The sequence below is a fragment of the Pseudopipra pipra genome, chromosome 13 (assembly GCF_036250125.1).
Source record: "Pseudopipra pipra isolate bDixPip1 chromosome 13, bDixPip1.hap1, whole genome shotgun sequence".
Taxonomy (NCBI): Eukaryota; Metazoa; Chordata; class Aves; order Passeriformes; family Pipridae; genus Pseudopipra; species Pseudopipra pipra.
This window is the reverse complement of record NC_087561.1, coordinates 7,984,808-8,010,073: the sequence shown is the minus strand read 5'-3', so window position 1 is coordinate 8,010,073 and position 25,266 is coordinate 7,984,808. Positions and strand designations below refer to the sequence as shown.

General features: G+C 37.3%; 1 protein-coding gene across 7 annotated transcripts in view; it reads right to left on the bottom strand.

Moving 5' to 3' along the window:
* Positions 1 to 25,266, bottom strand: part of TENM1 (teneurin transmembrane protein 1) — a 755,935-nt gene that overhangs the window by 220,441 nt on the left and 510,228 nt on the right. For all 7 annotated transcript variants that reach the window (XM_064669852.1, XM_064669856.1, XM_064669858.1 and 4 more), the window contains one exon: positions 9,958 to 10,236. In XM_064669852.1, the coding sequence (XP_064525922.1) occupies positions 9,958 to 10,174 (217 nt within the window). In that variant the 5' untranslated portion in view covers positions 10,175 to 10,236. The remainder of the gene's footprint in view (positions 1 to 9,957; positions 10,237 to 25,266) is intronic.

The window sequence follows — 25,266 nt, the reverse complement described above, 5'->3', positions numbered from 1 at the left end:
GCAAAGAATCTGCTACTGAACTCTAACCAGTTCAGGCACAGACCTTACCATAACCTCTTACCATGGTTATTGTAGCTGTTTAGAACTTTTACTAATTTTAGTAATAATAACAACAATAATAATAATATTTAGAGAACAGAAAGAAAACAGCATTTTTTCTTGTTTAGTAGGTTTTATTAGCCATTAAAATATATTTTACATATATAATTCTTCTAAAAAGATCATCAAATTGAACTGAAATATAGGTACTTGCAGCAACATTATTCCACTCAACTGGCAGTCAGGATAAAGCTGTTACTGCATCCAGTTTAAGGACTGAGATTTCTTGTAGTAACTACAATCTTATAGAAAAACTTGAAAATACTGAAATATAATCTCTGAACACCCAGTTGGTCATATTAGGTATCTAAACTTGAGCACCAAGTTACAGCAAAGAAGCACCTTGTTTGTGTCCACTGTGCTGTTAGCTCAGGTGAGGGATTTAAAGCAGCACACGGAAAGATGAGTGGCAGATGCCTCTTTTTTTTTTTTTTCCTAATACATCAAGCATTGTCTGAAGGAAGAGTTTTCTAACCCTCAGCATGGTCATTTGACCCAAATCTGATAGCACAGATGATGGAGCATTATTAAAGCATGAGGAATCATAAGCTTCATGCTGCCAAAACAGTGACAGCGATGACCGGTTGCGTGAGAAGTTTGGTTTGTTTGTGCGGAGCTGCTGAGAGGTGACGATAATTACCTGTGAAATGAATATTCATCACATGGGTGAATTCAAGGCTGCCTAATACTTCACTGGAGAGTGGGAATAATGCTAGGGAGAAGTTGGCCAAAGCAGACTCAGCTCACTTTGTACTGAGGTCTAGTGCAGCTGTATGACACAGGTGCCAGGAATTCACGAACTGGAGAAACAGCCTGCAGCAGACAGACCTATTCCCTGTGTTAGTTCCTAAATACAAAGCTGAAAATTAGCTAAATAGCTTTTTTATTTCTGAATGTATGCCCATCCCTACTCCAAGGAATACATTCCTGCTACTATTTCTGCAAGCAGTAAACAGCATTGAGGTATCCAATGCTACCCCTTCCTTTTCTCCACAAGTCCAAAATCTTACCCTGTCACAGAACATCTTGCTTCCTTAGAGAAATAAAATTTTTCAGAAGCAGCCATTTCCAAAGGTACAGTTTGCCTCTGCCAACTTTTTCGTGAGCAGCACAAGCCTCCAGCCATCTGAACATCTGGGAACTGCCCCAGAAGCACAACAGCCACCACAGTGTTACTGAAGTAGAAGAGTTTCATCTCATTAGTGAGGGTTTTTTTTTCTTCTTTTGCCAATAGATGTCATCAGCAAATAAATGAAAAAAACCCAAACGAACCAAAAAACCTCAAAAGAAAATGTCTGTGTGCCAAAAATCCTCAGATGCTTAAAAAAGCAATGTAAGAAGCAAACTGGACTGTTTTGAAGGACCTTTCCTTTTATGACCAAAAATGAGTTGAACAGCCCCGGGATAACAGACTTGAGAAGACAGAGGACACATTGTCCAACAGGACAATGGAAGAAGAAGGACACCACCTGTATGTTCTGGGTCCAAACGAGTGTGGAGTGAAGCTATGACAGCCTTTAACTGCAAAGCAGTGGTATTTAAGTGAGCAGCAGGAACCAAAGCTGTGGTGAAGGCAGTGGTAAAGGTACACGCAACGTATCACCACCTGGATGACTGCTCTGGAGTCACATGGAAGGCAGGTGTGACCCAGTCCACTGACCAGGGTTGTCACTGATCTTCATCCCTGTGCTTTCCTCTCCTGGGAAACGAGACAAACTTTGATAGTGGATGGTACCACTGAAGTAGTAAAAGTGTGGGGAGGAGCCAAGGGACACTTTAAAAACATGCATCAATGAGATCTTCAAAAGTCTGATCCATCAGGGAGGTCATAAAGATGGACAAATAATTCAGTAAGTAAGGTTTTGTCTTTCAATTGTCTGAAAGCAGATTAGTTTTCTAAGCATACAATAAAAATAAACTATTAGCATCCATCCTTGAACACTGAAACTCTACAGATCAATAGCCAACAATTCAATAATTAACTGCAAACATTTAAGTAATTGCTACTACAGTATCAGCTTAAACTCACACCTATAGGCATAATTCTCACTGATACCAGGAAGAGTCATATCCCTAGAATCAACAGCTCAATTAATCCTTTGAGAATCTGTATGCAAACCAAACAAACCAAATAAATTCTACAAATATTTCCTTTCCAAAACCACTAATTACACACTTCTGACAAAACACTACTCAAGGTTAGGTATTGGCACACGCTACAATACATCATTTGTAATGTAGTCCTTTGTTGTTAAAGACACAAATATTATTTTGTGATTTACAGTAGTATGACGAGTGAAGGCAAAGGACCAACTGCCCACAGAATTAGTATTAAAAACAGACACATGTTTTTTCTCCCAGAAGCCATGGGCAGCATAACCTGATGCTGCTTCTCTGTAGCTAATAACAGCTTCCTCTACAGCTCCCTATCACCTGTAAAGCAAGGTGATAGTCCTTGCTCACATGATTGGGTTTTTCTTGGCAGTTTAAAAAGCAAGTGTGGAGCTAAGCACCTTACATCAAGTCAGTGGCAACACCCAGCTTTTCAGATACTTCTGTTTTCAGTTATGAGAGAAAAAGACCAGGATTTCTGTAATAGCCTACTTTTGTGTACAATAGTCCAGTTGCTAATGTTCTTTCTTACAGATACACAACTTCTATAGTGGTCATGAATTCCAGAACATTAATACTGAATAAAGCATAGTTTTTTTACAAAACTTAGCATTTATATCTCATTAGTCACAGTGTTAACATTATAATTTCAATTCGCTGGCTTTTATAATCTCTTGGTGACTTTCACAGCAACTGCTTGTATTTTGGTACGTGACTTTTCTAGATCCTCAGACTATTTTTCCTGAGGTTACAGCTGGAAGTGACTTAAACCTTACTCAGTATTCACAAGTTTCTTATATAACTGGTGCTTAGGGGATGGGGGTAGTGAAAGAATCGGTCTGCTGGTGTTAAACATTACCTTATTTCTTCCACGCTGTTTCTCCCATCTGAGCTAAAGATACTTCACCCAGTTGCAAAGCATTCCTAATGAGTGACAGTCAGCAGGAAACTGATTTTGAACAGCTTCCAACCAAACTGAAACTTTGAAAAGAGAACCTTAGATTTTAAATGACATTTGCAATTTATTTCACATAAAGATCTACACTAGGTCAGAAGTATTTGAGTCTCATTCTCCAAAGAAAAACTAATTCAAGCTCTATATGGGTTAGGATACACCCACCCTGCTGTTTATCCGGATATGCAGCAATGTCATTGACTCACTGAGCTACTTCTTGACAGTTCTTCATTTTGAGAGGTACAAAACCTTCTGACAGATATATAAATGAGAAACCCCGGGAAGAAATGTTATTTTGTTTCAGCATCTGCTCTACAAATGAAGATAAGCAAACCAGATTCCTAGTTCCAGAAAATGACAGCTCTTCTTTGTTTCAGAAAAGAGTGACATGAAAGACACAGCAAGAGTATGTATATTAAAACAGCTTGTAGGGCAGAGGCAGAGCCATGCTCTGGTTCCCAAGCTCTGTGACACCCACATCCTCACTCGGTCTTCATACTTGTTCATATCTTTTAACTTATGACATCATCTTGGACACTTTTAAGTGTTACAGGAAGAGGCTCTATTAATATAGCAAGAACATTTAACAACTATAATTCCAGGTTTTGACAAATAGAATTCCAAAACATTAATTCAAAAGTTTAAGCCTCTCCTCTACATATTCCATCAGTATTGGGCACAAGTTACAGTCAAGGCTGCCATATCTCATAGAATCATAGGATGGTTTGGGCTGGAAGAGACCTTAAAGATCATCTAGTTCCAATCCCCCTGCCATGGGCAGAGAAGCCACCCACCAGATCAGGTTGCTTAGGGCCCCATCCAACCTGCCCTTGAGCACTTCCAGGGACTGGGCATCCACATACACCTTGGTTTCTGTTATACTCTTTGGGTTACTCTGCCCTTCTGATTTTTATTTCTGTGATTTCTGGCATTTGATACCATGGAAAACTGGTAGTTCAGAGAAGAGAATGGGAACAAGGATAGTTTATATCTGTGCACTGACAAATGGATTGTTAAGCTTGTGTAACATTTGGAGAATTTTTTTTTATTCTTTACATGAGATTTGTTAGCAGGGTATTTGAAATGCACTGTGATCCTTCTCTAGTTTATTTTCTCTCTCTGTATTTTTTTCCTCACTTTTCCCCCTCTCTTGGATACTCACTTTTTAAATCAGAAGAATTACTTATGAGAATGAAACTACTTTTGATCATATGAGGCATTTTTTCACTGAGATGATAAGACGGGATTGGAAGCAGCATTACAGGAATGGTGACAGCAGGTTACAAGCTTTTGTAACACGTTTGTAATCTAGGAACTGAGCACCCACTCATGGGAAAAAAAGTGTCTTTGCACATTCAGTTTCCTCACGTATTTTGATTTGATGAAGGGAAGGAAAAGCATTCACCCCGTGAGATTTTAAATGAAGGCACAAACATACAGTTTCCTCACCCCAGTTATTCCAGGGAGAGAAATTTCCAATTACTTGGCAAATCAAGAAAGAATATCCAGAGGGGGTCTGAACCTAAGTGCTGCTTTTCCTTTCCTCAGAGTTTGCAGATACTCCCCACAGAGCAGAAGGCTTCAGTCCAGGAAGCCACAGGGAACTGCTCATGGCACTGTTTTTCTCCGGGAGACAGTAACATCAACGTGATTAGAACACAGACAGTCAAACAAAGCACAACACACCAGGATTCCCTATCTGTGTATGGGAATAGAGGAGGAGACAATGCACTAGAACTTTGGGAGTGTGGAGTCTTTTACTTTGCTTCATATGTATTTTTTTTGGACAATATGAAGCTCATAAACACTCAGAGCAGATGGTGTAACATGCAGCAGCAGGAGATGGAGCTTATTAGCTATCGCTTCCTTCCGCTAGTCCACAGCCCAGAAATCTGAAGGACCTTTAAATCACCCTCTACTGAGAGCTGAGTCCCTTTCATGAGACAGTATGAGGGATAAACTGTGTGCACTTAAACACACATCACTTCTTCATTATGCCTCAAGTCTCTGCTCTGAAGTGTACAGGTACAAAACGTGCTTAAATCAAGTTCTCAGAAGATTTTCTAAAATTAGCAAAATAATGCTGCAAACAACACTAAAAGTCTAAAATTTAAGTGTCTGGCATTTGCAAAAAAGGAGAAAAAAGATTCTAGTAATATAAAATATCTCACCAGTTTTTTTACTAGCCCTGTTATTTTAATAATAGTACACTACCAGAAGTCTTTTATTTTTCTTTTAATTTTTCTTCCTTAAATTATAGCATTTCAAGAAAAACTATTTGCAAAAATAATTGGTTTCATTTGTGATCAACCTTTTCCTACCTTCCCCTTAAAGTACTCAGGAATGCTTCATTCCACTGTGCTACAATCACCTTCCACAACAGCTCAAGGCACAGCTCTAAACAAATTATATGGCTTAAAGGTTAAAAAAAATCCCTTCATTAACCAAAAAATCTCATCATAAAGAAAACATAGGGAACAAGAGAGATGTAAATAACCACTCTGCTGAAGAAATCCAAACCACCACATTTCTAAAAGGCTGCATAGCAGTAGTTCTCTTAAGAGAGTTTTTCTCTTTCGACATTCTCTTTCTTGTCTTTCTCACAACTAATGACCTCCCTTCCAGCTGCAAACCTAAAAAAATGCATTTTACTGTGTCCTGTTCACATGTCAATAGACATTTTATTTTGATAGTCTTTATACCATGAATGGCCCCAAAATATGTAACTAGCAGGCAGTGCTATTCCATCAGGGTAGAACAGTTACCACTGATGGTACTTGAGCTCCTCTTTCTTAATAACAGGAGTTTGGGGGTGCCTCCCAGTAAAATATTCCCCTTCATTAACTGTGGAAATTTATAAGCATGGAGTCCTAAATTCACCCAGGTAAGTGCTCCAAATCTCTATTAAAACAATAATAATAAAAAAAAAATCATAGTCACTCTGCTGGCATCAGCTTCATCTGGGAGAGCTCACAAGACCACAGATTTGTGGTTTGTTAGATTATTATTCTTGTCTTATACATAACAGATTCAGGGGTGAAACTAAAAAAGGGTTTTTACCTTTATACATAATTTAAAAATAAAGTAATTGAAACAAAAAATACATGCAACATACAGACCAAATTCAACTCTCTCCATGGCCCTGGTACAGACACAAAGCAGATCTGCTGCCCTGAGTGGATTTACATAATTCTGGAACCTGAGTAGAATATGGTTATTATGTAAAAAGCTTTTGCCACTTCACAGATGACAAAACACCACCATGACATTTTCCTGACAGGACAATTTCCTACCAGTGCTTGTCAGCACGCCTTTTATTTATGTCTAAGATGATAAGTAAAACTGGTTTTGACCGGTCGTATGATGTTAAGAGTTACATGTGTTTAAATGTTCCTTCCTGGTAAGCTGAAAATTGCTGAACTTTAATGCATAGCAAAACAGACCGCCTATTTCTGAGCCTCACATGTAGCTTTTCCCTTCTAAGGAAAGAAACTGCTGTTCAGCACTAAAACATTTCTATTGCCTCTGTGTCCTCGCCATTGCTAGGATGTAACAGAGGGCAGAAATGAGAATTGGATGACAACAGCAGTAAGCCTAAAAAGAGAGGATGAGACAGAAGTGGCCTTAGGCAGAAAGAGCTTTCTCACACTGTGACCCAGGCCTCTCTATGGAGCCAACAGAGCTCATTTGAGGAAGATTTTGAACATTTAGCTGGATCTGTTGCTCTCTTGAAGATAATTTCATATACCTGTTTTACAAAACATTACTTATGTCACCACTCTGGAGCTTCTGTCCAGTAAAAGGTTTTCCTTACTTCTTGGGCTAAAAGCAGAGTAGGCCAATTCTTTGTGAAGCACTCTAAGATGTCCTTTCCTAGAATACTAGTAATCATGATTTTCTCACACAGATTTACCAGAAAATATTTGCTGTTGGATCCTCCAATGGAACAACTCCATTTTGCCTTACCCATAATGCAGTTCCATATATTTATCTTGCCAGGAAATACACGTTTGTCTAAGCAGAAATTTACTGCCGTATGCTCATATTGTTAACGATCAATAAACTTTATCATGCCAGTGACTCGATCCCAGATGCTTATCCTATCAGGAATTCATTCCTCTAAACCAGTGTTTTCTACAAATCTATAATTAACCTAAAAGCCAGAAAGCTTTTCTCTATTGCCAGTATTTGTAGAGTACAGGTTCTTTCACATTTACTTTAGTGGAAACAGAGAAAACTGCGGAAGAAAACAGTTCTAATTATGTAAACACATCACAAATAAGCTCGAGGTGCTATCTATGTATAGTACAACTATGAGAACTTTTTTCCCCGCACAGCCAAGTCCATCAATGAGTTTCCCAGCAAGAGCAACATTTCTGACAACTTCTGCCAATTCTACCCCATCTCTTTCAAGTACAAAACAACGTGTTTACCAGTTCTTCCAAGAATTAATTTACTATGTTTGCCAGTATCTCCAAACTACATGATATCAGGTCTGCCAAGAATTTACTTCATAAAATCTTCTTGCCAGGATGAGATATTGCAGATTTACATATCTTCAGACAAGCAGGATTCTGAATGCTCCAGTGACTAAGAGAATGCATTTTTAGATGTACACATTATGCATTTAGCACTGACTCTTTACTAGTCAATGACACTTTGTCAGGAGAGTTTTGTATCTGCTCCCATTCAGTTGTTAGGCCAGTAAAACTTTGTTTGGCTTGTGGTGGTATTTGTTAAATCTTGAATTGTCTGGTAACTGCAAGTTTCTGATTTAAGTAACTCCAGACACACAATTCGTCTTGCACTGGACTCTCCATGAGTGACACAAGTACTAGACCTGAAGAACAGCACCTAAAAATCATTGTTTAATGAACAGATCAATTCTATACTTACTGTTTGTTTTTTCATCCTGCAACATGAGTGCAAAACACCTGCTGGTCTGCACAAGCACATAACTGATTCCTTACAGGTCGGTCCTGAATAAGTGGGGTAAGTTCATGCCTGACAACTTCTTGCAGAAATGCACACTAATTTGGCCAAAAATATTAATGCAATTGCTTTCAGAGGCAATGTTCTGGAAGAATAAATTCAACATGACACAGAGGTTGGTTTCTTATGCCTACAGTAGTGTGACTGTAACCCTTTTATATGTTCCCAAGCTAGTGATGCTACAGCTGACATGAATATCAATAACAACAAAGCATTGCAAACAGGGAGCTCTTCAAGGCCCTGGTCCCTGCAGAGGTTATCCTTTCACAGCCACAGTGATAAGCAATGAGGGAGTTGCTCTAAGTAGATCTATAAGTATATTTACACCATCTCCAGGCACAAAAATACAGCCATATATATCTCAGTTAACCAAACTCTCACACTGTATTCAAGATAAAGTCACAAAAACCAAACATATCTAAGTCAAGTTTTCTATACAGCACGTTGTTGAAATCTGTGTTCGTGACTTTTTCTTTCCAAAAATTGCAGTTTTGTAACTCTTTGGAGGGAATATATGCAGATGGATTGAGCCTATCTCTGTCACCCAAAAATTATAGGTACTTTCAGTATATGAAAGTATTAAGAGTAACTTGAGTCAGAATATCTGCAGTGAAAAACAAAAAAGCTGTAAGAGCTATGTAGCACAGCCTTTCTAAATTTTACATTAATTTACACATCACAGAGGAGACAAATTTTCCATCTTCAAAAAGCTTATTTTTCTTTCATTTTCTTGTAAAAAAATTATTTTTATATTCAGAAAATTGGAGAAGGCTTTTCTGGGTAAGCACTGAGGGACTGGGCTGCTTTGTGCATGTGGGTTTTTGATGTGGTTTTTTTGGGGGGGTTTGGGTTGGTTTGTTTGTTTGCTTACGAGTTGTTTGGGTTTTTTTAAAAAAAATACTAAAATTTTTAGCTGAGAAGCACAGGCCACACTGTAATGCAATTCAACCACTTCCTTGAGGAGCAGGGAGGGATTGCCCCTGGAACCCCTCTGCTGTTACTTTTAAAGGGACAGGACTCCCACTGCTTCTGACACACACACTGATTCCTAAAAGTATTCTTCCTGCCCCACCATCCTGCCTGAATTTGTGACAGAGCTGAAAGCAGCAGACAAGCCATTTTGTACATGCAGCACGAGTCCATCAGGGCATGCTGCAGTAAATTCTCCTCAATCCTTCCATTTCTTTAGTCTTTAGCTTTCATCTCTAACCAAAGAGTAGCTTTTCCTAACCTTAGCTCAACTATCAAAAGTGCTCAAATCTTTGTCCTTATCATGCAAAAGGCTAAAACAGAAACTTAACTGTCAGATTTTTCCTTACAATACACTAATTCTCTTCAGCTTTTAAATTACTTGATTATTGATATGATTAAAAATGTCAAGAGAATTGATGCATTTGAATGAATTCAAAGGCTTTGTAAGCACAAGCAGGTATAATCTGCAGCCTCAACATTGATTTTTATACCAGAATGCACCCAACATATACAAAGGTAATAAATACTCAGTGACCATTAGTAAGAAGAGTAGCTCCTACTAAAGATATGTTTGTCTATGGCTAGCTTGGGATGGTTTCCAGAATATCACTCAGCCCGTCCTGCCAAAAAAAGCAATTTTACTTAAAAGAATTTTTTTTTCCTAAATTTTTTATATTATGGTATATTTAAATATAGGTGAAAAGCAGGTTGACAGCACAAGCCTTTAAAAACAAAATGTTTGCTCATCTGCTGATAACAGGATACTGTTTCATAGTAAATAATCATTAAATAATAACCGTAATTAGTAGATAAAATAAATTATTTACCTTGTGTGGACTGGTCAATGGCTTTTCTTTTTCTGCTATGACTGTTATAGTTAAGTCTTAGCTCTTGGCTATATTCATTCAGAGTTTCTCTTGAGTCATAAGATTGCCTTTGCTTTCCCCCATCTTCACTTTCATCTGAAGAACTTGTGTAAGTTAGATCCACTTCATGTTTAACTTTTGACAGTGGCTGGTAGGGTTTGCAGTCCATCTGCTCCATCTCTGATTAAATAGGCTCAAAGTCATGAAAACAAGCAACTGGAACGCCTTAAGGAAACAGTCCTGGAAAAAACAAACCAAAAACAATAATCCATTTCAGACATGATATAGAAATTTATCTCACTAAGGTCAAATTTTATTTTTAGTTTATATAAACCAATTAAATTGTATAAATATCACTATAATTTAGGAAAGAAACTGAACATGTCATATTTCACTGGGGGTTTTTTGTTTTAAAAATAGAAAAAAAAAGCTACTTGAGGGAAAAAAATTAAAACCAAATCTTAAGTACTGTCCTATTAGACCAAGCAACAACTGTACTTTATGCATAAGATATGCTACAACAACTTATATTTGGTATTAAAGCTAAGATGGAACAGTTACTATTTCTCTAAAGGGATGCATATTCATCTTAAGTGAAAATAGTATTCTATGACTTTTAAAATATGAAGCCTAGAAAGCAGAAAGTTCACCCTTTTGAAATATTCTGCTGTAAATTAAATTACATTTAGTCAAGAATAAGAGACTTCAAACTTTAGAAAACCAACAAACTTGTTCAAAATAAAAACATACCGCACTGTCACTCTACAAAAGCATAAGCTGGTTCAGAAATGGACATTTTCTTTTAGATTGTGTGGACATTTCAACAGGAAGAAGCTTGTACCCTGCAGTACAACCCCTCTTTTCCTTGGCATCTCCCATCTAAACTCCTACCAACACGGGGCTTTACAGAACCATAATGGAAAACTTCAAAACTGCAGCTTGAGTTTTGCATATGTATTTGTACAAAGACATTCATTAAAATCAAGTGCATTGCATCTGCACATGCAACTAGTGCCCTTGTCCTGTATCTTTGCCTTCACTAAGCTGTTTCCATCACTGATTTTAAAGACAAACTCGGTGGGAAATAACAGAGCACACTTTTTACAGCAGCACGGCTCACAAACAGGGAACTCTGTTTGGCTTTTAGATTAGCAGATATTATTAACCTAGAAAAACAAATGTAACAAAAAAAAAGAAGGCGCCTGAAAACATTACTGCTAGAAGGTCAACAAAAACACAGAAGTTCAAAGGGATTTTGCTTAATTAAAAAGCAATTGCTCACAGCTTCTTAATGATTTTAAGGTCAGTAGCTGAGCTAAGTAAGTTTAATACCCAGTTTGATATCAGCCTGTTTCCCATCTGCAACAAGGACTTTTAACCCCACACATTGCCCATTGTGAGCATACAATCGGAATCTCTAAAAGGAACACAGGAAAAGGGAAAACACACATAAGAGAAACATAAAAAGCACTTGTTCTTAGAGGGCTATAGAGATGACTAACTTCTCAAACTGTCTGCATGTTTGAGAAACAAGTGATGGTAGCTGTCACTGTGTTCCAGTCAGCAAACCTTCATCTCCTGGTTGTGTGTCCTCCCAATACTTTTGAAAGGATCACCTTCCTGAGAGGAGGGGAAAACACCGCACGTGATGTGGAAAGGGAATAAAACTTCTAACACAGTAACAGAAAAACAAAATCCAGGCCCTCAGAACCCTTGGATAGAGGAAGGGAGACAGACCACTGCAGTAGGAGTAACACCATGGAGTGAGTGCATGCCTTGCTTTCCCCATGTTTTGGGAGATTATCTGAAGAAAGAGGTTAAAGGCAAGTATTTGCTAACTAACCTGAAATGGAACAGCTCATCAGAAGCAAACAGCACTTGGATAAAAAGCAACAGCATTAAAAAAAACCAAAAAACCAAACAACTAAAAAATGCAGCTCATGTCTCCTACTTAGCAAAGAGGGCTTGAAAGCATGTAAGTCAATAAAAAACTCTTCAAGAGAGAGAGAAAACAAAAAAGAAGAACCAAGAAGCTGCCAGAGACAAAGGCCAGCTGACAAGGGTGTCATGGGCTGCAGCAATGAACACAGAGATTTGGGTTCTGGATTGATCACACTGTATCAAGTCGGTGTTAAAATGCTACTGCAGACAAGTTACTACTAAGCAATATTTGCTTCTCCAAAGCTATTTGCTTAAATAATTTACAGTTATTTGCCAACACTGCCTATTATTGCCTAGCTTCAGTACTTATTTTGGTGAGTTGCTTTACTAGTGACAGAAGAACACAAAGGTGCTCTGACTTACAAGCACAGAGTTGGATTACAAGATGAACTGATGACTCTGTAGAAACGGTTACTGACAGGAAAAAACCTTCCAAATGCCTTCTTTCTGACAGAATAAATGGAGATGAAGCTACAGAAGCCAGAAGAAAACAAGGAGAAATTAAAGGCCTCTATTAAGAAGATGCAGTAGAGAAGAAATAAATCTTGCCATGAAGGCAGCAAGTGCAAGCAGCCTCGGACACACGTGGTGCATCCTGCTTTCGAAAGCACAAAACGATGAGTCTGACAAATTTAGCTCATTACTGGAAAAAAACAAATAAACAAAAACCCCACAAAACCAAAACACACAAGTTCCTCCTAAAAGGTGCTGTGCATCTGTTTTGTGGGATGTTTCAAGTGATTTTTTTTTATTTTGTTAAACAATTAATAAAAAAATTACTAGGATGCACAGAGACCTGTAAAACTTAAGCTGCAGCAAACTACTTAAGGAAGATTTATTTTTATTCTTTAAAAACAAGGTTTAATAACCAAAGTCTTTGTGAGAACTGCTTGTAACAGGAATATATTTAATTATGTTAACCAAAGCAGTAGACAGACCAATTCATTTAATGTACGAAATTAATATTAGATTTATTACCTATTCTGGGTCTTCTCTTTCACTGCGGTACTTTCACATGTGCTACCTTCTCATGTAAAAGATGTGCAATTTTTCAATTCTAAATCCATGTAAGAGCTCCATGAAATATCCCCTTAAAAGCTGTAATTTTATTATTCCTTTTTATATAAGGGCAAGAATGATTTAAAAATATGACCAACTTCTGAATATCACAGTTTAACATCACATTGCCCCTGCTTGGGGATGCTACTTCTGCCATTGCCATGTGCCCACATTTCCAGCTGTAGGGATGCAAAGGCCTTTGTGTGTGAAGCCACAGCTCAACTTTTCCCAGGGCAGTGCTGACAACCAAGTCACTCCAGGCTGGAGTCATCTCCAGTCACACAGCCAGAAAGACTCAGCATGAAGTTTTATATCCTTTATAGTGGAAGGATGTGGATACAGATGTAATGCAGACACATCCCAAGTCACCTACTCGTTCACCACCTGAAGAAGAAAATCTTCAGCTCCCCTGGCCAACTCTTCCCTCCCCACCCCAATTGTACCAAAGCCATCTAAAACTCAGCAGTGCTAAAGGCTCACGTAAGGGCAAGAGATACAGCACCAGAGTGTCAAAGATCACAGTAAACTTCAGCTTCCTTTCACACAGGGACTAAGCTTGTGCTTCCTTCGTCTTTGCTTAGGGCATGAGGGTCTCATAAACCCAAAGCTATCTGGCCTGACATGAAAGCAGGTGATAGTGATAAATTGTTTGCAAGAACTGGAAAAATACTTCATCAAATTTTTCATCAAAAAAAGCTTTTATGCATCAGAAACACATGATTAAAAGACCCAGATCAAATCTTCAAGCTTTTCTACAGTGAAAGAATCAGTTTAATTTAACAAATGACGCTACATTATGATAACCTGAATTTAAACACTGGCAATCAAATACTTGCCCCTTATTTCATATTTTGTTTGGAGAAACACAACACAAGTAAGCAAATGCTTACTTTCAAAATGCTGTAATAGGGCAGAAGTATAAAGAATATTGCCTTGATGTTTACATAGGTTTCTTCAAATAACTGTCTTTCAAGTAACTAAACAAAACACGCAGACGATCAATATCAAGTTGACCTTGTCAGCAAAATGATAAAGTCTCATAAAAGCTTACAGTTCCTGTAAGTGACCTTTCTGTAAGTGTCTTAATGCTCTCCTCCTCACAAGTAGCACTTTGTTGCCCTTTCCACCACTGTTCTGTCATTGAAAGGTTTCACAAAATATGTAATAAAAATATTATAGGTAACTATAAACATATAAATATATGAAATACATATTTAGGCACTGAATAGCAGGTAATTCTGAACCATACTTTAAAACAGATATCGTATGCAGTTTACAGTTGATTTTGTAGAAGAATACACAACTGATCATTTAAATTCCCAATGAACCACTTTTGCAAATGCAAAAAAGTCAAAAAGCTCTATTGGACGGGAAAATCCCACTCAAAGTACTAGAGCTAATATAGATCTATATGGATTTTAATGTATGATTTATGCAACTTTCTAAATGCACATTGTATGAGTTATTAGAAACTATTTTCACATATCACTTTCATCAAGATTCTTTCCCATCAGCCACGTAACTCTCCTGTGCTGCTCAGATCAGAAGCCCACTTGCTCAGGAGCACAGGAACATGGGGGTAACTGGCTTATGAGGGAGCCTGGGGTGGGGCTGTTTGCAGTGCACGTGCTCATCCAGAGGTATTTTACAACAAACCCCACTATATGCATTTATACTGCATAGAGGAGGCTCTGCACTCAAACCCAGCGATGCCACAGAGATCACATTACTTTAATAGTGCTTTTTATAAATTCTTAATAGGCTGCTCTGATAGGGTGCCCATTTAATGAACAAATTTCCATACTGATTACCCACCATCAGCCCCGTCAAATCACCAGTGGCATACCCAGTTGGTTACCAGTAAGTCCAGAATTATTTAGAGAGGTCAGGTTACGGTTGCTAATGAGTATCATGTAGCAGAACAGGGTCTTCCAGAAGTGTAGAAGAGTAAAAACATGAAGAATTGTAACCTCTGTTGGCCTCAACTAATCATTATGTTTAATACTCAGATATTCCAGACCATTTAGAATTAAAATGTAATTGCAGTTATAATGCTAAAATATACCCAAGGAACTGTCCTTGTTCTCTCCTATATTTCTTTTCTTTCAACACATACCCTTATCTGAAAGCTACCATTTGCTTATTGCCTTTTCAGACCACTAGTTTCTGAAAATGAACTACTAAGCAGGTATATCAGCTCTGGACTGCTGAAGGCAAAAAGAACAGCACCTTTATTCTGCAGGTCTTTCTGAAATACAAAACTGTAAAATATGAAAGGCAAACCAGAACAAACACTCTTGATTTAAACCTTTAAGAAATGCAATACCAAGAAAAAGAAGTAAAAATATTCTGACCTTGTACATACCTTCAGAAAATATATCCCTCAAATATTTGTCTAGAGATTATAAACAAAGGAAGTCCCTTAAAGTTCTATTTTTTCAGAACAGTTATACACAGAGTTGAACAGCAGTAAAGCAGGATCAAATTATGTTTTTATGTGATGCATAGAATTAGAAAGCACTATGAAGAAATATGGAAAGTCTGCTTAAGTTTGGAGGATGGAAGTAGATAACACTTTCCACTGGAAGGAAAAAAATCTCATGCTAAAAATCAAGAACACAATCCCTAGAAGATGGACTGAAGAAACAGAATTTAAAAAACCCAAACAAATAAACAAAATTCACATGTACATTTTCTGTGGATCATAAAATATTAACACATCAAAAGGGGTTTGAAGATGACACAAGGATGTATGGATCACACTAGGTAAACAGTATTTCTCTGGGAGTGAGTGAGATTGTGAAATGATGAGACACTGTTATTCTTGCAGGTGGGCTACCTAGTGCCTCTGAAAAAGAAGAGATGCACATATAAAAGATGACAATCTTATAATATGTTTTTTTACATATCATTCTAAATCAGACATGTAAATGCAAAAAATGCAAACCAGAGTTTTCAGGGACATGCTACGGGTTTAACACACTCCCTAGAGGATGTGCTCTTTTAACTTACGGATGGATTACACTGGCTCATACATTTATATGTCATGGTGATAGATGCAAGTGGAATAAGGTTCATTTTCACATTTAATGATCTTCATTTAAAATTAGTCAAAGTCTAATTTAATTCTAGTTAACAAAGTAATTCGAAGTGTCACCCATTTTATCCAAAGTTTCAGAGACAAAACACTGCAGAGTAAAATTGTAAAGAAAGTCAGGTTGTTGCAGGATTTTGTGGCATATGGCAAGACTGAAAGTGATCTGAAAAACATACGTTATGTCAGCTACTCAACTGTGATACAGAATTCTTGGCCAACATGTGCCCTTCACTTTACTTGGAGAATTGCCACTGACTGTAAAAATCACACAAGTCCCTAATGTTTTCTTTTGGAAACTCACCATTTGATGTTAGTGAGATTCAAGCACAAAAGATCAAGCTCACTGCTGTAGGACAAAGCACATCCACAATTTGGAGTGATACGTTCTGGACAGGTTCAGAATACCTCCTGAACACTAAGTCTTCCTCGAGGGCTGTACTTTAGGAAACACAGCTCCTGATTATACTGCAGAATAACTCCTGGTGTGAACATTTTGTCCTCTCAGAAAACGGAAACATTGTGAAACGCTGCAACTAGGAATCCTGAAGAACATGAAGAAGTCTGGGTTTAAGTAAAACTAGCTAAGTGCTTGATATCTACACATTTGGTCCATAACATGGGCAAGTCATCTAATGCCTTTGCAACTTAATTCCCAACTGTATGGTAGGGACAATACAGCGAAAGAGGTAAAGGAAGCTTGGCCTATATGAGAGTGTAGGTTGAGATTACAGCACCAATATTCCAATATGGATCTCTCAGAAGTAGTTTTTTACTCCAAGAAGGATGTATAGTCAAAGCTGTATTTGCTTAGTAAAAGACAACAGAATTGAAGAAAAAGAATGTTCCCCCTCACATTCAAGAATCCCTGGGACAACTAAGCTTCCTCTCACTGTACAGGATATTTCCAATATACCCTAGGCACTCCTTTGTACTAAGTACATCCAGATGAAGTGTTAAAATGCTTCTCAATGGAAGCTTAGATTGTTCTCCACCCTTATTATTAGTGTTCTGTTGGCAAGAGCATATTTTGCATTGTAAAGACCTAAAATTAGAATGCTCCACTTAGTAACTGAGTTCTATGAAAATACAGTTGAATCTTGGCGCTCTTCTGAACTAAAGAGGCAAATAATATCACAATGTTTTTATATATATATATCTGCACTAAGTGCTATTATCTAACAATATAATACAATAGTGAGGCGCACGTGTACTTGTGTATATGCAAGTAGGAAAAATGGAATCTTAATTTCATCTAGGAATAAGCTTTGGAGGGTTCGCTGTTTTAAAAAACGTTGGCATGGAGCAAGTAGTATATTCATTTATATGTGACAAGAAAATTGAATCATGCTTCGGTTATTTTTTGATAATGCAAATTGTATAGCCATCAAATTGAGATAATCATTGCTATGTCTCTCTTCCAACTGTGTGCTTAATTAAGAAGACACAGTAAGGCTTAATTAGCAAAAAAGTAATTTTTAAAATCAGGTTTAGCTGCTCAGAGATTACAAAAATTGAAAATAACATGCTCTGTGTAGATACTATTAATTTTTCGAACCACTAATTTAAATTTTGCATCACAGTAAGCTTAGCACATGAGAATAATTTACAACACATTGATACTGTGGAACATCTAATCCACAGTTCAAGTATTAGATTGCCACTGATACTAGGCTGCCTTGGCAATGATGTTTAAAAATATTCAGCTAACAATTTTGTCAACATGTTCATTTTCCCTAATTGGAATAAAGAAGTTCTCTTTGCACAAACTAGGCATCCATGGGAGTATTTATGGACTATCGAAGCCTATGAAGAAGTCTAAGTATCATCACATTTGATGAGACAAAAGATTTCATCGGTTGACATCGCAGTGAACAGTCACAATTTTCCTAGTAGGTTTTTCCGACCCCATCTTGGAAGCAATGAGCTGTTGTGGTAGATCTCAGGAGGCCTTAGTAATTTTAATTTCCATTTGCAAAATCAAAAACCCCACCTAATAAAAAATCTCTGAAACAAAATGCTGATATGAGCTCCTCAACTCCAGTTGAAGACTGCTAATGGGACATATTCTAAATATTATCAGCACCTCTTTAGTATTGTCTACTCCTCAGACACACAGCAGAGAGAAGAACTTTTATGAAGCCACCATTATTTACTGCACACTGAAAGTGAATTTTTCAGTCTTTTCCTAGATAGCTTTCTTAACTTTTGCTCTTCTAACTCTGGGAAGAAATACCATCAATTATTATGCAGTTCTGACATCACCTACTAAGTTAAAACTTGAAAAGCTTTTTAGGCATTTGAAGTACTTTTTGCAAGACCTGACTACTGCCTGACCATAGGACCAGCATCTGCCTCACCCTCATTTGAAGTCCCACTCAGGCATGATGGTGTCAGTCACGCAAATAGCAACCTGAGAAGTGATCTTTCTGTTCCTTTTCTTCTTGCTTTGATGTCTGTCAAAGTATTCAGTGTCTTCAAGTGCCATTGTTCTGACAAGCAGCCCCTCCCAGTGGACTTGTACTATATACTGTGACTCCCAGAACCGCTATTATTTGAGCTGGTGTCAGATTGATTTTCTTTCTGTTCATGATAGTGCTATGATCTTGCAGGGTTGAAATTACCGCTGATTTATGCCTTGATGCAACCCCTCGAGAACTGGCTTGTATCAGCATGTCACCTATGAAAAGGTACATCTGAATCCTCAGAGATCTTTCTAGTGGAACCTTTGTTCTCATTTCAATAGAGAATCCTTTGTAATGAATGTTTGCTAGAAATTTCTCCTGCAAGTACCAAGAGTCTTCTGTAGTGCAAACTGGAAGTATATTATGCATCTATCCATTTTTACCAGTTTGTGGGAGCTTTCTTGGCAGAGATTATTTTAAGTTGTCCATCTACAACTTTACAGTTTTTGCAAATTGATTACACAATTTTCTTTAGTACTTCACAAAGACAATGCAGTAGTGCTGGCACTGAAGAGAAGGAATATTCTCATGCTCTGTGCCTGAAGGCTCACCTACGTATGGAAATGTAACAGACTAAAAACACACAATCATGCCTCTAGTGTGTAAGTGGAAGGCTGTTCCCTTTTATGCCCAGGCCTTCTTTTATTTGGGCTTCAGAACAGGAAATAATTTCTATCGTTTAAGCACTATTCAAATTTTTACATATTCTGCCTATTAACATCATGGACAGTTTTTGCTCTCTCATTAGAAGTAGCCTCTTGATTATATCTTTATGAGCTATTTTTCCATAAAATATAGCATGTCTTCTACATTAACAGGGAGGAACTCATTTTACATTTAAACAATTCTAAGATAGTAAATTGAAATCTTCTTACTTACTTACTTACTCTGAAATCTTAACTTATATCCTTCTTTCCCCCCTGTTGCTAGAGCTGTTTCTCCATGCCTTCTTTCAGTGCTTCTGGAACAGATACTGTCCTTTCTTCTAACTTAGGCTGCACTATCCACAATATCCTTTTCAGGAATACTACAAGAGGGACTGATGCAGACAAACTTTTTGGAAACTGGTATTCTGCAATAACCAATTTCAATTCAAAAGTAGATGGGACTTTGCTGCAACTGATTTTTCCTACTAAACATGAAATTAAACAGAGATGTTTAAAAATCAAGTCCTACTCTTCTGTCTGAGTGTTGGAAGGAAGATGAACCTTCAGAAAGAAATCAATAGCCTCTGTATCCCCAATGACTTCCAAGGGAGACCAGGATGACTATAACCATGCCATGGGTACATAAAATGGGAAAAAGGAAACAATGCCACACTTCAGTTTTTGGAATAAGTGCTCAAAATTCTCAGCTACTTAACCCATCATATAATATATCTAATATATTACCATCACTATGATCATCCTGCTAAAGTACTTGGCAAGAATACATTCTCCTTAGCACTTGTACAATGACTCCACTTAGCTCAGCTCTCTTTCTTCAGCTGAGAAATCATAGCAAGGAGAAAGAGAGAGAAGGACAAAACTGAAATATGTGGCTCTTGTCCATTAGTTTTATACGTGCGTATACACACACACACACACACACACACATCTACACTAGCCACATTTAAAAAAATCAGAATCATTATCCTTGCCTTATTGTTAGGCTGTGCTGCTGTCTTGGTGAATAATTTTTCCTCAGGGATGTTGTGTGGGTAACAATTCCACCCATGTTAATTTTATTTACATTGGGAGCACTGTAGTGTACGTTTAATGTGAAGCTGTGTTTCTCTCATGAGCAAGAAAAATGTCACTTTTCTTTCCCAAAGCACCAAAAGGCTCCTTTTACTGTCACAGAACACAATTATATGTTAGAGCTCTGCTGTCTTTCCAGCCAACAAGGCAAGAAAATGACCTTTCTTTAACCTATGGCTGAATTGCATTATGTTTGGTTCAGTGGATGTCCTTTTTTATATTCTCCCATATCAAGTGCATCCGCACTGAGCTTATGAAATGGGCGCCTGCCCTTCACATCTGTTAGTGATTTCATTTTTTCCAAAAACTTGCTTTCAATTGAGTAGGGATGTTAACTCTCATCCCACATTTCATATCCTGGTTTGCAACATTTGTGAATACCTGAAAACACTCAAAGCTGGAAGGAGACTCTGCCAGCAGAATTTGGTTATTGGTTGCTGCATTTTGCCCCATGACATGATCATGTAAAAGGCCAGGAAGAAATATGCCACACACACACACTCACTGCATGTCACACTGTGGTCTTGTGCAGAATGACAACGCCCTGACACAGTCCCCATATTTCTCCTTCATTCTGAGAAGCAAACTGCATGTCTGCCTTTTCATTCATGGGCAGCTTGGTAATGAAAGGGAGATTCCCCACAGCACAGCTTTCTCAATTCTGCTTTGGTTTATATGCACAAGAAGCAGAAAAATGCAGTTGTGAAGTAAGCCAGTGCTGATCTGCACAGGAGAGCAAGTCAGCAATGGAGGATTTGTGAACGTGATGCTGAATGACAAACATAATTGCTGAAGAAAATCATGCCATACAGCTTCAACAGAATATTCAGTAGGTTTTTAAAATTAAGAAAGTTCAGAGACAAAAGAAGACCACGCAAATCGTTACGCACAACTCATATCACAAGCAGCCATCTAAATAAGCTCCCCTAGAAAACGTTTGGCATCACTGTTGATCTGGAGGAAGTCTAACTATTCATTTCAGTGCTTTTAGGTGTACAGGAGTTCTAAGGTTCAGCAATTTGCAAAGTGACAAGGTTTATGTCAACTGTTATTAAAGATGATTCATATTAATATAACTACTCTAAGAAAAGGAATTGTGTAGTTTAAGGATACCTTCCTAAATGCTAACATTTTACCAGCACATTGTTTGTTACAACAACACTGAATGTGTTATTAACAGGGAGGTAAAATGTGACTGTAGGCACACACCAGAGACAGGCTGGTGACATATATTAACCTTGTGAAGACACCGTTCTCTTCAAAGCTTATGTCTGATTTTCTGCTATTACATTTCACTGAAAATAAACTGGAAGTACCAAACATTCAAAATAAAATTAAACAGTCATTTCTTGTTCTGTAGTAAAAGAACTCTCTGTATACAGTCAAAGACCAGGTTGAAGACCTTTATGAACATCCAGAAGCACTTCATGCTCAAGTGACTCTTAGAGATAGGATCTCTATTACCAATAATGGTAAAAAGACCCGAGAAATGTCTGCACTAATTCCTCTGAAGCAGATTCAATAAAATACAGGCTTCATGACAACCTACAGTAGTCTGCATAATTCTGTAACAAAGGTGCATTGTCCAGGATTAAACAAACAAACAAAAGCAACTAGTCAAGAAGGAACAACAGAAAACCAAACCAAAACACACACAACCCACATCCCCACCCCAAATCACTGCATCTGCAGAGTGAGATCCTTTCTGTAAAAGCACAGCTCTGTATATACTACTACAGCACAGGTTCTGACACACAGTCACTTACTGAGCACCTGGCTCTCAAGAGGTGGTATTTGTGGTTTTTATGAACACATGTATGTTTTTTGGCTTCATTAAAATACCGAGAGTAGAAGAGTTTTAAACTATGCAAATTTTTACCTCCTAGAAAAAACACAGGGATTTCTTCCACATATAGAATCTATTTACAGTTTTATATTGTACCCTTAAAAATTACAAGGGACTCAAATCTGAAGTCTCAACTAAAAACATTACCATGAACTTAGATACTAAAATCATCAGTAGAGGCCCTATTCCTCATTTCAGCTCTGACAATTCCCAAACTCATTATTAATAGACTTCCAGCTAAGTTTTCATCAAGGCTGGAGACCCAATCACAGTTAAAATAAACAAAAATTAAACTCTTACTCCTACTCCTAACACACAATTCTTACAATCGACCTTGAATCACATGTGTTGAAGTTGCTGCCAGAAACAGAAATGAAGCAGCTCTGCTTCTGCATGCACTGTCCTATGGATGCTTTTCAGAGAACAGCAGAACCTGGTCCCAGGGTGACATCCCAGCTGGAGCACTTGAAAGGGGAAACAATTATTTTTGCAGTGGCTTCAGCTGATCTATATCAGCTGATCCATTCCCATTTTAGGCAATGAACATGACAGATCGAGCATCATTTAAAAAAAAAACCAAACAACCAAAAAACCCTCAGTCAACTTGTTACTGGAAATGGCTGAACAGTTGGTGGAAGAAAAAAAAATTGCCATCAGTGGACTAAGAGGAAAGAGATTTAGTTTCAATTTTTCTTCTGCAGTAAAGAGAATATTAAAAAATCTAGAAAATCAAAATCAACCAAACAAAAACAGTTAAGCTATTGCTACACCAAGCTTTATGTGACAGATACTGTTGTCTAGAGATACAACTGCACCACTCAGTTAATTTAAATAAATTTAAAGATGGCACACGTAAAAAATTGGACCAAGAATTCCAGGGCTCATCAGAACCATTTCCAGGTAGTACTACCTTCAATGCCACGATGGCCAGTGTGCTCTGTACCTCTATCAGAAGAACACAGAACTATTTTTATCTTCCCCTGCATCATTAAGACTTTTAGGAAGTTGCTTTGCCTTTAATTCCTAAAACATTTATTATTCTTAAACATTTTCATTTCAATTGATCTTCAAGGTCAGTTCAGCAGCCCAGGCATTTTCCTCTTCCTGAAATTATACATTTGAAAAGTCATGTCTCAACAACACATCCATCTGCCTGACTTTCTGTGAAACCTTGTTTGACACCTAAAACTGCAGAGAACGAAGCACGACCTCCCTCTGGATCTTGTGAAACTTCTTCTGTCAAGTCAAGTGCCAGGAGTCTTGTAAAAATCTTGTAAAGTACAAAGGTCTTTTGTTCTTTAAATAACAATCTACCTAAGTTTTTTGCTTAAATAAAGTGTGGAGGAAGTTGGTAAGTGTACAAAATGTTGTAACACTAGTACCTTAGCAAAACAAACAAATGAACAAATAAACTATTCTCTACGTTAGTGGGGAACAAGAGGAATTTTTATATGTCAAAGAAAAGAGGAAACACAAGTTGAGGCTACACTAACCAGACACCAGAGCTGAAATGTGAATGCTTTCTTACATAGAGTTTAGTAATTTACTATTGGAAAAATGAGCTCATTAAGACTAAAAACTTACAAGTTACACAGTTAAGGTCATCCTCAATATTATTCTCTTAAATAATATTTCAAATTGAAGTCTGAGCAAATAGAGTGAAACTGCTGGAGCTGCAATACTCACCACTTTATTGACTTTGAAAGTTAGAAATACTTTTCTGTTGTTTTTGTTTTCTGGGCTGGGAGCACACATTCTTCTAAAATCTGCATTTCTTCTAAAAATCTCCATGCATTCCCTCTAAAGCTTGATGGGAGCTGCACTGACGCACAGTGGCATAAATAAGTTTAGATGCAAACTTCCTGTATTTAGCAACATAATCTGGTGATTTCTGCTTTACAGTTCAAAGAAGAGCACTAAGGTAACTATTGCACTGGGAGAAACACTGAAAAAAAGTGTCTTATTAGCAGCTTGAGACGGTCCATTTTGCAACCACAGATGTTTGGAAGCTGAACTACTTCAATAACTTGGCTTTAAATCATCTTAAGCCGTATTACAGTTCAAAAGTAATTCAGATAACAAACTGTATTAGATGAGTTTGGAATTAAAAATCCTCCGTTACCCATTCAGTAGAAGGAAAGTAACAGACAAGCAAATATTTTAGTGAAAGTGCATGGGACACAAAATGTTAAAAAGTGAGTTAAGAATTCATTACTTTTTCTGGATAACATTCAAATGTGGGTGCACACGGATAGCAAATTAATCAGTTGACCAAACCACCGGGTAAATTTATCTCCCTGATGAGTTTAGACATAAAAGAAAACATTAGAAATTGAATTCTTACAGCATAAATATCTTGGTTGAATCTGGAATGTAATCAACATTATCATATTTACTGAAAGTTAAAGACTTACATTAATGAGTACCATGTGTTTATCTACCAAATTTCAACTTGCTAATCTAGTCTGATCATCATTTTCCAACTCAAATAATTATGAGAAATGCTCGATAAATGTTTAATAATGATCAAACGTCTTTTTACATCAAAACAAACAACCTAAACTTAACACAGAATACATTTTCATTAACATATAAAAATGGGAAATGGATCTGCTGGAGATACTGGTGTTCACAATAAAAAAATAACCCATTAGGATAAATGTATGTATTGCCTGCAATGACAGGATAAGAAAGCTACTCATTTAGTGATCTGTGTTTGGTTGATCTTAAAAGTATTAGTTCAGATTTGAGCTAATGGATCCTAATATAAAAAATTTAATCTTTAAACTGCAATAAAAAAATGCATTTGTGAAAAAGTTACCTGAAACATTAAACAATCACGTAAAAAGTGAAGCATTCTGCTCATGAGAAGTATCCTGCTCAGAAAACACGAATTGATTGAGAAAAAGATTGAGCAATGATGACAAACCTGTGTCACGTGGTCCTTTTTATCAGATCCATATTATTCCAAAAACATAACTGAAGAAATACAGAACAGTACTCCTGACTATCAGGTTTTTCTGTTCAGTATCCAGTTCTCTACATTCCCAACCAATGAAAGATTATTTCCAATTGAGCCACATTAAGCAGTGAACTCCACAGTTGGTTTAGATTTTGTAATTCAGA